The 19,706-nt window shown below is 49.8% G+C and overlaps 1 protein-coding gene across 31 annotated transcripts in view; it reads left to right on the forward strand.

The window, feature by feature from the left end:
• Window positions 1-19,706, forward strand: part of GRK4 (G protein-coupled receptor kinase 4) — a 43,936-nt gene that overhangs the window by 4,026 nt on the left and 20,204 nt on the right. For 17 of the 31 annotated variants that reach the window (XR_004970786.1, XR_004970784.1, XR_004970787.1 and 14 more), the window contains exons 2-6: window positions 6-101; window positions 8,235-8,347; window positions 10,970-11,047; window positions 17,222-17,325; window positions 19,420-19,542. Coding sequence is in view for 22 of the 31 variants with exons in the window: in XM_036327355.1 (XP_036183248.1) it covers window positions 6-101; window positions 8,235-8,347; window positions 10,970-11,047; window positions 17,222-17,325; window positions 19,420-19,542 (514 nt within the window). In the remaining 9 variants the exon portion in view is untranslated. Of the gene's footprint in view, window positions 1-5; window positions 102-8,234; window positions 8,348-9,844; window positions 10,054-10,969; window positions 11,048-17,221; window positions 17,326-19,419; window positions 19,543-19,706 lie in introns of those variants that run through there. The other 14 variants (XM_036327374.1, XM_036327461.1, XM_036327282.1 and 11 more) reach the window with 13 other exon arrangements.

Genomic DNA, 19,706 nt, shown 5'->3' on the forward strand with positions numbered 1-19,706 from the left:
TTTAGGAGGATATGGCAAAAAAAGTGGTCGTAGTAAAAAATGGAGGGAGATGCTGAAGCTGCCCCCTGTTAGCCAGTGCAACGAGCTTAGACAATCCATTGGTGAGTAAACGGCTCTGCTGTGTCTGCGGCGCATCTGGCATGGTATCGCTTGTTAGGTGTTATGTCTTGAGTTCCTTTCTTGTTTCAAAAATTATATAGTACATTGTTCTGTCTTCATGGTTCTTCCCAGCGAAATAAACCTGTAGGTTTCCTAATGGGAGTTATGAAGTGTATGGCTGGAGAAGTGACACTGTTAACTGTTTCTCAGTCTCTTTCCACACACAGTTCTCTGTGCATGTGGACGAGAATGACTGATGACTTCAGGAAAGGATTAGTCTGATGGAAGGTGACCCGTCCATTCCTGGACCCTGCAGCTGTGAGGAGTGAGAGTTAGCGACAGCCCTGATGTGCGCACAGGAAGTCAGATGTGGACCCTGTCTACAGGGCAGTCATCATTGTATTTTTAAAAGATGCGTTTTTCAGTTCAAAGGGTATATGCATTCAAAATTTTGATGTTGCCAAATTACTCTTCGAAGAGGTTGTATCAATTTACTTTCCTGCCAACAATATGTCACAAGGTTTCTTTGCCTGTGACCTTGTTAACATATTAAAGTAATGATATTGTTTTCAGTATTTTTAATAAAGATAAACTATAATTTGAAAATAGTCTCGTTTTATTTATGGATGGGGTTGAGCATTTTCATGAAGTTTTCAAAATTTTTTGCTTTTTCTAACTCATTTGTAAAGGCTCTTTTTGTATGAAAGGAACTTATCTTTAGATATTCAAATGTGAATATATTTTATATATCTGCTTTTTTGGCATACAGTATGTTTTCCCATATAGAAGTTTTAATTTTTTATGTAGACAAATATATCAATTTTCTTAGTTTTTGTACTTAGTCTTGTGCTTAGGGAAGACACCAAAGATTAATTTTTTAAAAAAAAAATCAATCCAGCCCTAACTGGCTTGGCTCAGTGGATAAAGCGTCGGCCTGCGGACTGAAAGGTCCCAGGTTCAATTCCCGTCAAGGGCATATACCTTGGTTGTGGGCACATCCCCAGTAGGGGGTGTGCAGGAGGCAGCTGATCGATGTTTCTCTCTCATTTATGCTTCTAACTCTCTATCCCTCTCCCTTCCTCTCTGTAAAAAATCAATAAAATATATTTAAAAAAATCAATCCATCTTTTCTTTAGTATTATAGTTCCTTTTTAAAGAAAGTTTAGATATTTTAACTATCAAAAATAATTTCAGCACTAGATGGTTTGGCTCAGTGGATAGAGTGTTGGCCTGTGGACTGAAGGGTCCCAGGTTCAATTCCATTCAAGGGCACATGCCCAGGTTGTGGGCTTGATCTCAGTAGGGCATGTGCAGGAGGCAGCCGATCAGTGATTCTCTCTCATTGATGTTTCTATCTCTCTCATCATTGATGTTTCTATCCCTTCCTCTCTGAAATCAATAAAAATATTTTAAAAAATAATAAAATAATATCAGACAATATAAAGAAGGTAGTTCCCCCCAAGACCTACCCAGTTGTTTCAGCCTCATTATGTGTTTACAATGGCAGCTTTATTGAGATGTGATTAACATGCCATACAGTTTACCTACTTAAAGTGCACAATTCAGTGGTTTTTATAGCTATGGAGTTGTGCAACCATTCCCACAGTCAAGTTTACCTTTTCATCACCTCAAAGAGAAGCCCCATACCCATTGGGGTCACTCCCCATTCCCTCCGCCTTCAGTCCTAGGCAACCACTGATCTGCTCTCTGGATTTGCCTTTTCTGGATATTTCATGTAAATGGAAACCATGTACTAAGTGATCTTTTATGACTGGTTTCTTTTATTTAACACATTTTCAAGGCCATTCATGCTGTAGCATGAATCAGTACTTAATTCACTTTTGTTGGCAAGTAATAGTCTGTTGTGAGGATATATTGCATTTCTTATTTATTCATCAGTTAATAGACATTGACTTGTTTTTATTTTTATGTCTGTATATATAAAAGGCTAATATGCAAAGCGTCCCCTCGCGAGTTTGATCGCTCGCTATGATGTGTGCTGACCACCGGGGGTGGCGTGGAGAAGGGTAGGTGACTGGTGGCAGTGGCGGAGCACCAAGGGAGCGAGGGAAGGAGGAGGCAGGGAGGTGGGGAACCTGATTGACCCGGATCGCTGGCCAGGCCTAGGGACCATTCCCATGCACGAATTTCGTGCACCAGGCCTCTAGTTATGAGTAACACTGCTACAAACATTTACGTACAAATTTTTTATTGTGAGAAATACTAAGATTACCATTTTAACCATTTTAACGTAAAATTCAGGGGCATTCATGTGGACAGCACATGTTAATTTGGATTTGGTCACTCGTCTGTTGGTGGGCATTGGGGGCGTTTCTGCCCTTGAAGGGGCTGTTGTGAGTAAGCTGCTGGGAACGTTGGTGTGCTGTGGAAACATTCATCTGAGTCCCTGCTTCCACTTTCTTTTGTGTAAATACTCAGGGTTAGAATTGCTGAGCGGCAGGGAGTGCTGTGTGACTTTCCGAGGGAGTGCCACACTGTTTTCCAAAGCGCTGCAGCCTTTACGTTCCACAGCAGTGTATGGGGATTCCCGTTTCTTTCCATCCCCACCAGCACCTTTTATTTTCCTTTCTGTTTGCACTGCAGCCGGCCGGGTAGGTGGGAAGTGGGTCTCATTGTGTTTTGCTTGTAGTTCCCAAGACGAACGATGTTGAGCATCTTTTTATGTGCTTAGTGGCCATTTATATGTTTTCTTGGAGAAATGTCTGTTAAAATTCTTTGCCCATTTTTAGTCCTGGCCATTGTTGCTCAGTGGTTGGAGCATTGGCCCGAGCACTGAAGGGCTGTAGGTTCAGCTCTCAGTCAAGGGCACTGCCTCGGTTGCGTGTTCACACCCCGCCCCTCCTCCCTTTGGGGGGGGGGGGGTGTGTGCGGAAGGCCATCGAAGGATGTGTCTCTCTCACATTGATGTTTTTCTCTCTCTACCCTTCCCTCCCTCCCACTCTGAAAAATCAACCCTTGGGTAAGCATTTAACAACAGCTTCCTTGCCTGTATTTAAATGGGGCCGTTTGTTCATTGTTGGGATGTGAGCATTCTTCGTGCATTCTGGTTACTAGACCACAACAGATACTTGATTTCCAAATATTCCTCCCGCTTTGTGCTTTTCTCGCATTGTCTTGTGATGCCCTTTGAGGAACACAAGTCTCTACTTCGAGGAAGTCCAGCTGACCTGTTTGTTGTTGCTGCTTGTGCTCTGGTGTCGTAGGGAAGAAACCACCGCCTAATCCACAGCCATGAAGACGCGCACCTCAGCTTTCTCTCTGACATGTGGTGTTTGGTCCAGTTGAAGTTCATCTTTGTGTTGGGGTGCGAGAAGGATCCAGTTTCATTTTTTTCCTCTGGATATCCAGTGGTCCCAGCCCCATTCATTGCAATGACTGTTCTTTCGCATTGAATTGGCACCTTTATAAGAAACAGCCATGTTTGACTTTTCAAGGAACTGCCTGACCCTTTTCCAAAGCAGCCGCATCCCTGTCCATTCCCGGCCCATGCTCCTCCCTGAGCTGCATTTCCCTCATGTCTGAGGACGAATGCGGGGCGGGGGGGGGGGGGGGGGGGCAGGAGAGGGCGGGGTTTGTAGCCGCTGAGGGTTTTTGTTGGGTTTTTAGCAGAGGAATGATGTAATCAGATTCACATTTTCGAAGGGTCTCTCAGGCTTCAGTGTGAGGAATGAGATAGAGGGTCAGGAATGGTCACCGGTGTGCGGGCAGGAGACGGCAGCTTGGTGTGGGGGGGTGAAGACAGGAATGATGAGACTTCCGGAAGCGGAATCCAGGTGAGTTCTGTGTGGAAGGAGGGAGGAGGGACTGAGGTGACGTCTAGGTCTGGTCCATTCAGAGAGGGGCTCGCCGTGGGAGGAGGAAGGTGTACATGTAGGGCTCCGAGAAATCTGGGCTGTAGATCGAGGCGATATCTGCAGGTGGCGTCCAGGAGTCACAAGACTGGCAGTGGGTAAGGTCTCCCTGGAGACAGCAGCAGGTGAAGAGGTGTCTGCCACCCACCGCTTACCTCTGGCCGCTGTGCTGCAGCCCTTCTCTGCTCCTGGGAGCCCAGCCAGCCCCTCCCTCTGTCAGTTCCCAGGAGCCAGCACTGTCCCGCGCCAGGCCTCCCTCCTCCCTCCTCCCTCCTCCCTCCAGCTCTCCTCCCTCCTCCCTCATCCCTCCTCCCTCGTCCCTCCTCCCTCCAGCTCTGCTCACTCCTCCCTCCTCCCTCCTCCCTCCAGCTCTGCTCACTCCTCCCTCCTCCCTCCTCCCTCCTCCCTCCTCCCTCCAGCTCTGCTCACTCCTCCCTCCTCCCTCCTCCCTCCTCACTCCTCCCTCCTCCCTCCAGCTCTGCTCACTCCTCCCTCCTCCCTCCTCCCTCCTCCCTCCTCCCTCCTCCCTCCTCCCTCCTCCCGCCTCCCTCCTCCCTCCTCCCTCCTCCCTCCTCACTCCTCCCTCCTCCCTCCTCCCTCCTCCCTCCTCCCTCCTCACTCCTCCCTCCTCCCTCCTCCCTCCTCCCTCCTCCCTCCAGCTCTGCTCACTCCTCCCTCCTCCCTCCTCCCTCCTCCCTCCAGCTCTGCTCACTCCTTCCTCCTCCCTCCTCCCTCCTCCCTCCTCCCTCCAGCTCTGCTCACTCCTCCCTCCTCCCTCCTCCCTCCTCCCTCCAGCTCTGCTCACTCCTCCTTCCTCCCTCCTCCCGCCTCCCGCCTCCCTCCTCCCTCCTCCCTCCTCCCTCCTCCCTCCTCACTCCTCCCTCCTCCCTCCTCCCTCCTCCCTCCTCCCTCCAGCTCTGCTCACTCCTCTCCAGGGATGGCGCTCCTCCTGCCTCTTGGCCCCCCAGCTGCAGAGCCGCCTGTTCGCCTGTTGTCCCCTCGTAGGTGGCAGGCTCCTTAGAGGGTCGAGAGAAGCTCCTTTGTAGGCATCAGGCTATTGGAAATCTGACCCTGGTTTTAAAAACAAAATTTTAAGCTTCATTTGCCTCTACATTTGCCTCCATGTCCGCCTTTCAGCCTCTGAGTTGCTTGTGGGGTCAGTCACTCACCTTCTGTGAGTCTTGGGCCCTAGATTACCCTGAGAATGGACGTCGGTGCCGGGACTGTGTAGGTCTCCTGTGCCCTGAGGCAGGTGAGGGTGGTTGGGGCACTGTCCGCACCCCCGGGGGGCCTGCAGACCTGGGCGGGCAAGTGAGTTCTTACGTTGTGGGAAATGCCCCCATTTTTGTCTTCTCGTTGGATAGTGATGGAGCTGAGTAAGGTTTTCGGTTTATTCGGGTTTGTGCTCACGGCTGCGTGTGTTCGCTCACGGCCAGCGTGGCTTCCCTCGTGGTTGCGGAGCTGTGCTTCCTGCCGGGCGTGTTCGTTCTCTCTCTCTCTCTCTCTCTCTCTCTCTCTCTCTCTCTCTCTCTCTCTCTCTCTTTCTCGTGTTCTGGTTGGGGGGTACGCCAGTGAGGGTCCGGCGGCTGCACACACAATCCCTTGGCTTGGCCAGCATTTTAGTTCCTTCAGCCGGGCTCTGCCTCTCCCGGCGGGGTCCCAGGATCTCTGGGCAGACACCCACTTTCTGTAAAGTGGGTCCAGCCATTCTGACCAGGGTGGGAGGGGCTCCCGTGATAGAGGTTTGTGAGAGCCCCAGCTTAACTCTGGGGTCTCAGCTGATGTTCCTTTAGCTCGGACCCCAGCAGCTCTCTCCTCCTGTAACTTCATGTTCTGACTCGTGAGGGCACCCTGTGTTCTTCCCACGGAGGCGTCATGGCTCCTGTGGCTGCTGTTGTGTTAACTTGTAGCACTTTCCTCGGGGATCTGGCAGGGAGAGTGGCCTGCCTGTGTGCTCATCTGCCACCTCACCGGGAAGCTAGGGACAGTGTTTAACCTTCAGATTTGGAAGGAAAGCGTTAAAAACTGGCCTGTGTGTGTGTGTGTGTGTGTGATCCTCACCCCAGGATATTTTTCCATGGATTTTTAGAGAAAGTGGAAGGGAGGGTGGGGAGGGGAGGGGAGGGGGGGTGGGAGGAGCATCAGTATGAGAGAGTGGTTGCCTTTCACATCCAGGGCAGGGATCAAGCCTGCAACCGAGGTACATGCCCTTGACCAGGACCCTTCAGTTCACTGGCTGACACCACTGAGCAAACCGGCCAGGGCCAAAACTTACATCTTTTTTTAAAATATACTTCTTTATTGATTTCAGAGAGGAAGGGAGAAGGAGAGAGAGATAGAAACATCAATGATGAGAGAGAATCATTGATCAGCTGCCTCCCACACACCCCCCCACTGGGGATGGAGCCCGCAACCCAGGCATGTGCCCTTGGCCAGAATCGAACCTGGGACCCCTCAGTCCGAAGGCCGACACTCTATCCACTGAGCCAAGCCAGCTAGGGCCTTACATCTTTTTAAAAAATATATATTTTATTGATTTTTTACAGAGAGGAAGGGAGAGGGATAGAGAGTTAGAAACATTGATGGGAGAGAAACATCGATTAGCTGCCTCCTGCACATCTCCTACTGGGGATGTGCCTGCAACCAAGGTACATGCCCTTGACTAGAATCGAACCTGGGACCTTTCAGTCCGCAGGCCGACGCTCTATCCACTGAGCCAAACCGGCTAGGGCAAAATATAACTTTTAAGGAACATCACTTTTTGACCGCCTCATGTCTTTTTTAAAATTGTAGTTAGTAAGTCCCTGGCTGGTTTGGCTCAGTGGATATAACGTTGACTTTTGGACCCAAAAGGTTCCAAGTTCAATTCTGGTCAAGGGCATGTACCTGGGTTGCAGGCTTCTCCCCAGCCCGGGCCCTGGCCGGGGCTCGTGCAGGAGGCAACAGATCGATGTGCTTCTCTCACATGATATTTCTCTCTGTCTTTCCCTTTCTCTTTTACTCTCTCTAAAAATCAATGGAAAAATATCCTCTGGTGAGGATTAAAATAAAAAATCTATAATAATAAAAGCATAACATGCTAATTAGACCAGACGTCCTTCTGGATGTCCTTTTGGACGACCTTCCAGACGAAGCCGGGGCTGGGAGGGAAGCCCAGGTGCCTGCTGGTGGCCGGAGGGAAGCCAGGGTCCCAGGTGCCAGAGGGAAGCTGGTGCTGGCAGCCGGGGGTGGGGGGGTGGGGGGGTGGGGGGTTTAAGGTGTACTCTTGCACAAATTTCGTGCATCGAGCTTCAAGTAAGTAAATAAATGATTAAAAAATATATATATTTTTTATAGTTAGTTATTTAGGGAATAAATATATTCCCTAAAAATAAAATGTAGCAAAGTGGACACAGTGGGTTGTGGGACTTTACAGCACCTTTGCTGAAGTTGTGGGAACCGTGGTTGTGCCCTGGGCCCCAAGTGTATCCCTTGCCTGTGTTGTGTGCGAGCTCAGTGGTCCAGAGCGGACGGCGTAGCTCCCTGCGCTCCCTGGCGTCTCCCCCACAGCTGAGGAGTTGGTCATGGCTTGCTTGCTTTTCATGAATTTCATTTCATTGTTCAGCTTAGAGCCATTGCAGAAGTACTGAACATGGTTATGTTCATTTCAAGTTCAAAGTCACTGCTAACAGGGCAGCTGATTTTCTCACCGGAGTTTAACCTGTTTGAACGTGTTTGTTTATATCCCCTTTGACCAAATATTAGTGCCTTGTTCTCAAAACAGTGTTAGTGTTTAGGGAAAGGTAAGGTGGACAACATATTATTTCTCTGAGAAGACAAGGAAAAAAGGTCCCAAGACCAGTTAAGTCATTAAGCATTAACAGTATTTGTCACTTGTGAATGTATGGAAAGGTAGCCAAATGGAAAGGGTTTCCGGAGTCTAATTCAGCGCCTTCCTGCGGTGTATTTCTCGCGCATGTAACTTGTCTCAGGCACCTCCCTGCCCGGTCCCCTCGGGAACACTGCCCCCCGCGTGTTTCCTTTGGGGAGCAGGACGACCCAGCAGCTTCACACACCTTAGTTGCCAATTCTTCCAGCGACCTTTGGCTCTGCTTAGGTATTTCAGATATTCGTCATGATAGGCCCGTCTAAATGGGTAGACCAAACAGTGACCTAAAAAATGCTGCAAATGCTATTTTTGACTCTTATTGTATCTGGTGTGTAAGGTTCAGAAATAGCATTTTCTGAATTGTAACCATTGCATTTCCTCCTTTCTTCACCCAGAAAAGGATTACAGCAGTCTTTGCGACAAGCAGCCAATAGGAAGGCTCCTCTTCCGGCAGTTCTGTAACACCCGGCACAGCCTGAAGCGGTGCATTGAGTTCCTGGACTCGGTGGTGAGCGTTTCTCTGTGGTGCCCCAGCTGCTCTGTGCTGGAGGGGACCGGGCAGTGGGGGGAGGGGGAGGGAGTGGCCCCATCTCTCACTCCTCTGGCGGAAAGTGGCCACTCGCAGGACTGCATCCCAGGCCTGGAGGGCACCTGTGCTTAGCGAGTAACTTTGAAACTTGCTGCTTTAATTTGTGAGAAGGTTGGACAGCTAATGAAGACCATGTGCTTATGGGCAGCCCCTGAGAGGTAGCCTTCCTCAGTCATAGCAGGTGCTGTCTGCTTCCTGCACTGGCCCCGAAGCATACGGGGCAGTAAACTTAGTGTAAGAAGGATAGTCAGGGCGAGTGGAGTTTATATGACGTATAAAATGTTCCACATTCTCAGGGTTGTCATTTCCTGAGATTTCCTGATAGGTACAGAAATCCTGCGTTTCTGAATCTGGAGAGAGAGCTCTGGCAAGTGTAGAAGCTTGAAGCTGAAATTCAGAAGGCAACTTAATGTAGGAAATGGGTAAAATCTAGCAGAAAAGCTCTTACCAAACCTAGGGCACTTTCTCTGTCCTGGGTGTATCAGCAAATATGTATTGACTACTTCCTAATGTCATTGAGTGTTTACTCACTGTTTTCTCTGATGTAGCTTCTAAAATACACGTGTTTATAATGTATTCTTTCAGAAAAACACTTGAGGCTCTTGACTATTTTGTCGTTTGCTCCCTACTCCCTGGGGCTCCCCCTTTCCTTCCTGGTACCTTTACTAGAAAAAGACGAGGCTTGTAAAGGAGGCAATTACCTTTTAAAGGTAGAATTCTGATGCAGTGGGGCTGCCTACTTGGCTCCAGTAGCATGTGGTATGTCTAACGTATCCTATATAATAAAAGGCTAACATGCAAATTGTCCCCTCAACCGGGAGTTTGACCAGGGGGTGGGGCCTACCAACCACCATCGACCGCCCCCCCCTCCAGCTGGACCCCACCTGTGCACGAATCCATGCACTGGGCCTCTAGTTGGGTTATATTTGCCAAGCTGCTATATTTTAGACTTTTTTTTTTTATTTTTTTTTTAGTATATGTTACTGATTTTTTACAGAGGCAGGGAGAGGGATAGAGAGTTAGAAACATCGATGAGAGAGAAACATCAATCAGCTGCCTCCTGCACACCTCATACTGGGGATGTGCCCACAACCAAGGCACATGCCCTTGACCAGAATTGAACCTGGGACCCTTCAGTCTGCAGGCTGGCGCTCTATCTACTGAGCCAAACCTGTTCGGGCCAAGCTGCTATATTTTAGGAGTTCAGAGATCTATGACATCTGTATCAGTCAGGCTCAGTGAAAGGAACATGGCCATTAGGAGTTAGATGTGAAGAGATTTACTAAGAGGAATTGGCTTTCCTGGCTGTGAGGTCTGGCTGGGAGCGTCTGCCCGCTGTTAAGCAGGCTATTGGGAAGGCAGGGCGGGACTCCAAAATGGGGTGAAGCCGCTCTTTTAGGCAGAAATTTCTTCCAGGAAGACTCCGCTCTGCTTTTTTAAGACCTTCAGCGGATGAGTCAGGCCCACCTGGCTGTCTGGGCGAGTCTCCCTCGTGCAGCCAGCGATGCAGACGAGCCACTGCATTCACCATCGCAGCAGCGGTGCGTTTGTGTTTGAGTAGCTGGTTGTTCCTGCCCACATCCAGAGACTGTCCCCACTCACCCGGAAGCTGGCAGGTTTCTTAGGTGAGCGCTGTGCCCGCACCAGTCAGGAGCACGCGCTGAACCCGCCTGCGCAGCCTCCTCCCCGCGCTGGGCCTGTGGAGGGCGAGGTTGGGGTCCCCCACAAGGACTCGTTCCCTGGGTACTTCTGTGTGTTCAGTAGATGAACTTTCTTTGCTTTGCTTTTCCTCACTTTCTCTTCAGCGCCATCTGGCTTTCAGGCTCTGTAGTCTCAGTTCTCCACTTGCAAAGCCCAGGACTGCCTCGCGGCCCCTCCTGCTGTCCCTGTGGCTGTGGGCCTTGAGTGGCTTCTTCTAGAAATGCTCTTAGCCAGGCCTTTGTGGTCTCCTCTCGTTTGCTTCTTCTCTTACCTTTTTTCCATTTCTTCCTCCTTGCCTGTCCTTTATAGATGTGTAACTATTGGTCAGGTTCTGCTTTTTTTAATTTTTATTGTTTATTGCTTAAAGTATTACAAAGGGTATTACATATGTGTCCTTTTTTTTCCCCCGCCCTTGACAATCCCCTGGCCTCCCCTACCCCCCAGTGTCTCATGTCCATTGGTTATGCTTATATGCAGGTTCTGATTTTACTGTTTCCTCTCCTCTGGCCTGTGTGGCGTGGTCTGTTCTTGCAGTCTCTCCCCTGGTCCCTGTGGCGGGTGACTGAGTCCCTGGGAACTGCACTCAGGTGTCCAGGTGCCTGCTGGGCACTTCTGTGAGCTGCTTATTTGTTTGGCCACAGTTTGTGGCTGAAAGTATAAGACCGAGCATCATGGAATGTGCTGCTCTGCTGTGTCATTAACCCTCAGCGCTCAGGAGGCCCTGGCACAGGGGGCTGCTCTGGGCGTGGCTGCCAGTCAGTTCCAGAGCCAGAGGTTTGCAGCCGCCTGACACCCGTGAGGAGCGCAGCTAACATTCTTTCCTGTCGTCTCTGCACTCAGGCAGAATATGAAGTCTCCCCTGACGAGGACCGAAGAGAGCGCGGACAGTTAGTCTTAAACACGTTCTTCATTGATGAGGTGTGTTTTCTTCTTTAGATATAAGATTTGTAAATAACTTACTTCTGTAATTAGAGTGCCGAGTCATCTTTATATAATTGGATAAATAGAACAAGTTTGTTAAAATCGTTACTTTCTTATAAATGCTCCTCTCCCTGGCTCATAGCTGGCACCGTCTCACTGTGTGTCCTCACGTGGGGCTCTCCGGAGCCTCCTTCCTAAGGGCCCTGATCCCACTCGCACGGACTCCCTCCTCGTGATCTAAGCACCTCCCAAAGGCCTTACATCTCATTGTTGTCACACGGGGGGGGGGGGGGGGGTAGGATCTCAACATAGGAATTTTGAGGGGACACATGCAGACCATAGCACTTGTATGTAGAAAACCCTAAGGTATCCACACATACATTAGGGAGAAAACACTAATAAATGAGTTTGTCAAGGTTGCAGGACACTGGGTCACCATACAAAATTCAATTGTATTTCTAGCAATTAAAATCCAAAGTGAAATTAAGAAAGCAATTCCATTTACAACAGCATCAAAAAGAAAGAGGAGTAAATATAAAAAGTGCAAGACTTTTGTACTTAAAACCATCATTGAAAGGAATTGAAGAACTTAAATAGACTTCCCATGTTCATGGATTAGAAGACTTGATATTTTTAAGATGACAACACTCCCCACCATGATCTGTAGGTTCATTATAATCCCGAGCGAAACCCTAGCTCCCCTTTCTGCAGAAGCTAATAACTGATGAGAGAAGCTGCGTGGTGCTGGCATAAGGACAGTCACCCCATCAGTGGGCTGGGGACTGATGCAGGAGCCAGCGCATCCGTTTGCAGTCAGCTGACTTACAACAGCCTACGACACCTCTGGGGAGAGTCACCTTTCCAGAGACTGCAGGCACAGCTGGACGTCCACATGCAAAAGAATGGAGCTGGCCCTTACCTCACACCACACACAAAGCATCATCCAAATGAATCGAACACTTCAATGGAAGAGTGGAAGCCATAGAACTCACAGAGCACGCCTCTGAGGTGCAAAGTTAGGTACAAAACTTTTAAGTTAGCTCTTCATGACCTTGGTTTAGACTGGTTTCTGAGCACAGTGAAAGGACAGCAACCTAAGCCCAACGTTGCTCAGTGGTTAGAGCACAGGCCTGCGAACTGGAGGGTTGTGGGTTCGATTCCCTGTCAAGGGCAGGTACCTGGGTTGCAGGTCCAATCCCTGCCCCCGGTTGGAGTTGGTGTAGGAGCCAACCAATTGATGTCTCTCTGTCACATCGATACTTCTCTCTCTTCCTTTCCCCCCCCCACCCTTCCATTCTCTCTAAAATCAGTGAAAAAATTTCAGCACTCATTGGATGAGGATAAAAAAAATTTTTTAAATGAATAAATAAGTAAGTAAACTGGACTTGATCAAAATTAAAAACTTTGTGCTTCAAAGAGCACTATAAAGAAAGTGAACAGACAACCTACAGAATGGGAGAAATTATCTGCAAAGCCAAGATCTGCTCAGGGTCTGGTATCCAGGATATAGAAAGAACTGTTAAATTCAACAATAAAGACAACCCAGTTTAAAAAAAGAGTAAAGTCTGTGTTTTTTTTTTTTTTTTTTAATAATTTTTATTTCTTAAAGTATTACAAAGAGTATTACGTATGTCTCCTTTTCCCCCCCTTGACTTTCCCCCAGCCTCCCCTACCCCCCAGTGTTTTGTGTTCATTGGTTATTCTTATATGCATGCATGTAAGTCCTTCGGTTGATCTCTTAACCCCCCCCCCAACCCTCCCCAGGCTTCCCACTGTAGTTTGACAGTCTGTTCAATGCTGCTCTGCCTCTGCATCTATTTTTGTTAATCAGTTTATATTGATCTTTATTATCCGTTTCAACCTCACCAGGGCCGTCCCAACCTCACCGGGGCCGTCTTGACCTCACTGGGGCCGTCTCAGCCTCACTGGGGCTGTCCCGACCCCACCAGGGCCGTCCTGACCTCGCAGGTGTTGTCTCGGCCTCACCGGGGCCGTTTCAACCTCACCGGGGCCGTCTCAGCCTCACTGGGGCCATCCCGACCTCGCCGGTGTTGTCTCGGCCTCACCGGGGCCGTTTCAACCTCACCAGGGCCGTCTCAGCCTCACTGGGGCTGTCCCAACCCCACCAGGGCCGTTCCGACCTCGCTGGTGTTGTCTCGGCCTCACCGGGGCCGTCCCGACCTCACCGGGGCCATCTCGAAAGTCTGTGTTTTTAACACAGAAAAAGAAGCCTATTTCTGCACAGTTCACCCCTCTCCTTCCCTTCCAGTGGACTTTCCCATCCGAGGTCTTCACGTCTGGGACTTGCAGGGCAACCCCCTCTTCTGAGAAGGACTCTTGTTCCTGAATTGAAGGCCTAGAAGGTCTGTCTGACTTTACGGTTAGCAGGCCTTCCCTTGCCTCTGCTCAGGGAGGATCACAGCACTGCTTGTCCTTTCTGTGGGAAGACATTATTCTTAAATAAAAATGTCCTAAGTTACCGAGAAAAGGGTCTCCAGTTAAAGTTAATCATTAAACCGCGTAATGGAACTAACCTGCTATTTAGCTACAGAAAACTGAGACCTTGGGAAAGGACCTAAAACTGTGGAAAACCCTGAGAACGATTTCTTAAAAATACATTTTTTTGAGACAGTTTTGAAATTTGGTGGCTTTATGTTCTGTGGAAAATTTTGTCTTGTTTTCTGTTGTCTCCTATGCCTGGGACAAGGTGTGTTTGTTGAGTAAATGAATGAGCAGACTTCTTTTCTGAAGGGTGGAAGGAATGAACCCTCTTACCCTTGTCATGGCCTGCGTGTAGGGGAGCCTGGTCTGGGGAGTGAGTCCAAGAGCATGATGTGGTCTCTGCTCTCCCTCTTCTTGCTGTGGAACGCGCTGCAGCGGTCCACACCTCGTCCACCCGGTGTGGTGAGGCTTCACTTGTTTAGGATCATTTATTTTTTTGTTAATCCTCACTTGAGGATATTTTTTCATTGATTTTTAAGGAAAAGTAGAAGAGAGAGGGAAAGACAGAAACATTGATGAGAGAGAAACACATCTATTGGTTGCCTCCAGCACGAGCCCTGACCAGGGCCTGGGCCAGGAAGGAGCTTGCAACCAAGGTACATGCCTTTGACCAGAATTGAACCCAGGACCTTTCGGGATGCAGGCCGATGCTTTATCCACTGAGCCAAACTGGCTAGGGCTTGTTTTAGATCATTTAAATGACAGCTAGTAATCATGATGGTCAATTATAATAATCTTTTTAATGTGAGTTTTCTCAATGTATATTTCTATTAATAGTTCAACTTTGCTGAAATAGTTGGTCTGACTGACAGGAAACACACAGTTTTGCTCTGGTAGCAGGAATACCACAGGCAGAAATCAGTCTACAATGCACGCCTCCTTTCTGCTGACAAATGACACGTGCAGTTGAGCATGAGCTGGACAGCAGTTCTGTTATGTGTTCTCCCAGAGTCCTCGGGAGGGGGGTGAAGGGAGTGGGAACTGGCACACGGGGAGCGTGGAGTGAGCGACACAGCCTATTGGAGGCAGTTTTGTAATCAATATCAACATTTAAAACGTGGGTCCTTTGAGCTGGTAGTTCTCCTTTTAGACTCTATCCCATCACACCGGTGTGCAGAGGTGTTGGTGGCAGTGGTGTGGGAAGAGGAGAGAGCTGGTGACTGGAACGCTTCGTAGGCAGGTGAACTCTGCCAAGCCAGGCGGCCGCCAGAGAGCACAGTCACTCCCAGCATCAGCACACACAAAACTGCAGGCAGCCCCGACTCGCGGCTTTCCCGCCCTCCTATGTGCGTGTGCGAAAGCGCTAGGCAGGTGGTAGAGTGCACTTCGCAGTTTGATCGTTTCTGGCTTGGGACATGCCGGACGAAGCTCTCGTGGTGCCACCGATCACAGGATCAACAGCTGACACTCCGCAGCTGGAGTGGGGACATGTGGCCTGAGGGGCATGGAAGGCCCGTGCGATCACGTGCTCTGGCCCTGCCAGGCATTGGGGTGAGTTAATTAAATGTTTGACCAAATATAGCAGCTAATTCTAAGGGGATGATTTTGTATGGCCCGGAAATCTATATAATAAAAGCCCAGGGACCGTGCGGCAGAGAGACCGACTGGAACGACCGATTGCTATGACGTGAGCCCGAGGGCCCTGCGGCCAGTTGCGCGGCAGCCGCCAAGGCGCCGGTGAAGGTGGCCAGTGTGAGCGCAGCTTGAGGTGCAGGCTCTGTGGGACGAATTCAGTCAGCTGGGCATCGAGATGATTGTCGCCAAGGCTGGCAGGTCAGGGCGCCCCTCTCCCCGCTGCGACCCTCCCCATGTGGTGCCATTCTTGGGCAGCGGGCTTTGGCCCGATCCGTGCGGGCGAGACTGAGAAGCGGGTGGGGGTGCAGCTCCTTCGCTCCGAGTCCCGGCTCTAGCGACAGAGCCTGGTGCGTGGGGCAGAGGGGACGGCTCGGGAGGCCAGGAAGGCGGCGGAGAGAAACCCTGTGGACCAGCCGCCCGGGACCCGGCACCCCCAGCCCAGAGCTCCCCGAGCGTGGGGGGCAGCAGCCGCCTGTGGGGGGCCTCGCCACCAGCCGGCTCCCCGTGGATCCCGCCCCAGAGGAAACTTGTCTTTGGTTCCTTAGTTCAGTCCATCCGGCTGAAGAGGAGCAGCTGGGCATGTTTTAGGGGAGAATTAAGACTCTACAGCCGTGTGTTCTAGTCCGTGGAGGCGGCGGCCCAGTTGTCTGAGGCCTCCATTCTGGCTGCTGGTGGGGCCCGGCTCTGCTGCTGGGGCCTGCGTCTCCCAATGGCCCAGAGAGAAGAAGGGGAACCAGTGTCCCACGGTTTGACCGACAGACCAAGGCGAGTGCCCGGCCGTGTCTCATGTGCGCGCGGAGACACCAGCTGTGAGTCCGCCTGGCCCGAGGGGGCTCGGGGCGTCGCAGAGGCTTCTGGTGGTTTCTGTTTCTTGCTGAGGCCGCTCTCCCTGGGAAGCCTGGGGCCCATGCTCAGCTCCAGCTCAGTGGATCTTCTCCAGGCCCTGCCCCCCCACCAGCCCCGCCTCCAATTTGCTCTCCCGTGGCCCCTCCCCCCAGCTGGCCCATCACCCCATGTGGGGTGGGAGAGGGCAGCTGGCTGGACCCCACCGGTGCACGAATTCGTGCACCAGGCCTCTAGTGATGTTATAAATATCCAAATGGCCCTTGGCAGAAAAAGGGTTCCCCACACCTGCTCTGCAGTGTGCTGTGTTGTCAGCATTTTCTGGATATTTTATTTTGTGTTTCTGTGTCCCATCATGTCTACAAAATTCCCCCGTGTCTCCTCTGTGAGGAAAGAGGGAAGGCAGTGGAAGACAGCTGCCCTGGTGTGGGCTGATGTAAGTGCTCAGAGCATGTTTCAGGCCAGCTTGGCTGAGCTACCGTGTTAGGTAGGTTTGACCTATGATATTCTGAATTCAGGATGGATTTGTTGGGACATAATTGCATCATAAATTGAGGGACATCTATGCACAGTTTTTATTCCATTTGTATGAGGAAAAAGTGTGTGTATTTCTGAGCGTTTGTGTGTATGTTTGCATTTTTAATTGTGATAAAAATCGTATAAAATTTGTCATTAAGTACGTTCCATTGTACAGCCGTCACCTGCATTCTCTCCAGAACATTTTTATGCGGAGCTAAAACCCTGTCTCCATTAAACAGCAGGCCCCCCCTCTCCAGCCCGTGGCACCCACTCTTCTTTTTGTCTTTTATGAATTTGCTGTCGGGACGGAGTATAAGTGGAGTCTGATAGGATTTGCCCTTCCAGGACTGGCATATTTCACTTAGCAGGTTGTCCTCAAGGTCCATTCATGTGTCGCAGGTGTCAGAATCCTCTTCCATTGAAGGCTGGATAATGCCCTTTGAACGGGTGGACCACACTTTGTTGGCCCACACATCTACCCATGGACGCTGGGTCGCGCCTGCCTTTGGCTGTTGTGTGAGTGATGCTGTGATGTGGGGTGCAGTGTCTGTTTTGATGTCCCGGGGAAAGGTGACACTGAACCCTGGGAGATGAGGCTGGGCAGAGTGACCGTGGTACCTAGACTTACCTCATGTCCTTGGTGTTTTCATTTTTTACAATAGGCGTTAGGTCTTGCTCATAATTGGTAAGTTGTGAAATCACTAATTTCATGTCTTTGGTTTGTGCTGTAAGAACGCGGCAGCCCCTTTACCCCGGATTTCTGCCCATGCTGTGAGAGCGTGCAGGCTGCGACTGAAGGAGATCCCCTCCAAAGAGCTGTTCAAGGAATGTGTCAGGTAAGGGGCTGTGCCCACCCTGCCCATCGCTGTGGCTCGCCCTGAGACGGGGCTTCTGGGCATGAGCTAGCTCTTACAGAGCGCTGTCGAGATGAAATGCCGCTTCCACCAGAAGGAGCCGTCAGGACACTTGCATAGGGACCCACGGAGGCAGCCACATCGGAGGGCCAGGGTGGTAGCAGCACTCTGCCAGCTCCTGGCCCTCTGCTCAGCCTTCCAAAATGCTGGTGTCTGGGATGAAAGATTTCCATAAAATGTTTTGCTTTTTTTAATGATTTTAGAGAGAGAGGAAGGGAAAGAGAGAGAAACATCAATATGAGAGAGACACACACCGATTGGCTGCCTCCTGTACGCACCCGGACCAGGGCCAGGATCGAACGTGCAATCCAGGTACATGCCCTTGACTGGGAATCGAGCCCAAGGTCCTTCTGCTTCACAGGCTGACACTAACCACCGGAAACGCAGCCAGGACTGTGCAGTTTCAAATGTCATAATGGTTTGAAATGCGTGCGGGAGCCTTATTTCCCAGACTAGAGCTGAGCAGCAGTTGGCTGTTTTGAGGGAGGTGTGTGAGGAAGTGAAATGGAGAAGCGCTGGTAGGCTGATGGTAGCCATTGATTAAACAGACTCTGAAACACAAATATAATACAGGTGAGGGAAAGTGGGCTTCCAGCGGTGAGTATGCGAAACAGAGTTTAGTCCTGTATTATTATTTACTAATTATTGTGTTATTTTCCATACGAACAGCTGTAAGCCTGCTTTTGCCTCACCCTGTAGAACAAGCTCTGTCTGTGTTGTGCTTCTCATGGGAATTCTTAAATGCCTTGATAAAGACGATGTAGCTGACGGCGGCATCGAGTCCTTTAACCGGTTCAGAAAGGTTTGCATTTGAGCTGCCCACCTGCTCCTGCGCGGAAGGCGCCCCCAGCGCCCGGGAGCAGCCCGGGAAGCCTCCGGAGCAGCGTTTAGTTCTCAGATTGAACGTAGCGGCCGGTTCAGACCTTTCCTCTCAGGACCTTCCGCTCTTAAAACGCGTGGAGGACCCGGAGAGCTTTTGTTCATGTGGGTCGTGCTTCTTAAAATAAGACACGAGCATCCCACTCTCAGAGCCGCGGCGGTGTTGTCACACTGCAGCCTCTGGAGAGCCCTCTGGGAGAATGGGGTTCAGAATACGTGCGGCCTTAGTGTCACTGTAAACGCAGCTTTGCTGCCGAGCTCCCCTGAGAGGCTCAGCCTGGGGGACCTCAGCATCGTGTTCCCTGCAGCATCGGCGCGTGCTTGCAGCCCACTCAGCAGGACAGGGAGAGATGCTTCCCCAAGTGAGCATTTTATTCCTTCTAAAATAGAGTTATAAATGAAACCTCAGTGGCAAGGCCAAGTGCATAAAATTTGAGAAAGTGTGTCGCGTAAAATAATTGATTGCTTCATTTCCAGTGTTAAAACAACAGGTGTGTCACATATTAACATTTTCTGCCTTGTGACTATTACCAATTAGACATTCCTCCATTTTATTTACAAAATGTTTAAATTCCCTCCTGAAATATACATGCCTATGCGTGCACACACACTTGGAATATGTTTTAAACTATTGTCTTTTTACTGATAGATTGTTTTTTTTGTGTGTTTTTTTAAAAAAAATATATTTTATTGATTTTTTACAGAGAGAAAGGGAGAGAGAGAGAGAGAGAGTTAGAAACATCGATGAGAGAGAAACATCGATCAGCTGCCTCCTGCACATCTCCCACTGGGGATGTGCCCGCAACCCAGGTACATGCCCCTGACCGGAATCGAACCTGGGACCCTTCAGTCCGCAGGCCGACGCTTTATCCACTGAGCCAAACCGGTTTCGGCTGATAGATTGTTTTTATAAAGCATTTCTCTGATGTCCATATACATAAAAAGAACCTCTGACTTTGGGAGGGTAAATTGATTTCATTTCTTTTGAATCTTCCCTCCCTGTTTTCACTGATAGCATTAGAGCCTGTTGTGACTCCTGTAATTTCGCATTCAGTATTGAGCAGTGTGTGTGTGATAGACTTTCCCATGCCCAGGGCTTGCTGTTGCTAACACAGCTGTTTCCGTGTTGTAAGGAAGCAGGTATAACTGCACGCCATCTTCTTCTAGAGTTGTCCATCGCTATTTAAGTGGAAAGCCATTTGAAGAATACCAAGAGAGCCCATATTTTTCTCGATTTTTACAGTGGAAATGGCTGGAAAGGTATGTTCTCACTTAAGATTCAGGGAAAACAATGGTAACTTCTCATACTCACCCTGATTGATGTATACTTTTCCATCTGTCAAAGTACTCTTGGAAATCTTGGCCTTCATGTGGTATTTCTCTACAGAGATTATTAATGTGTGTTAGTAGTTTCTTCTCATTCA

The sequence above is a fragment of the Myotis myotis genome, unplaced genomic scaffold, assembly GCF_014108235.1.
Source record: "Myotis myotis isolate mMyoMyo1 unplaced genomic scaffold, mMyoMyo1.p scaffold_m19_p_1, whole genome shotgun sequence".
NCBI lineage: Eukaryota > Metazoa > Chordata > Mammalia > Chiroptera > Vespertilionidae > Myotis > Myotis myotis.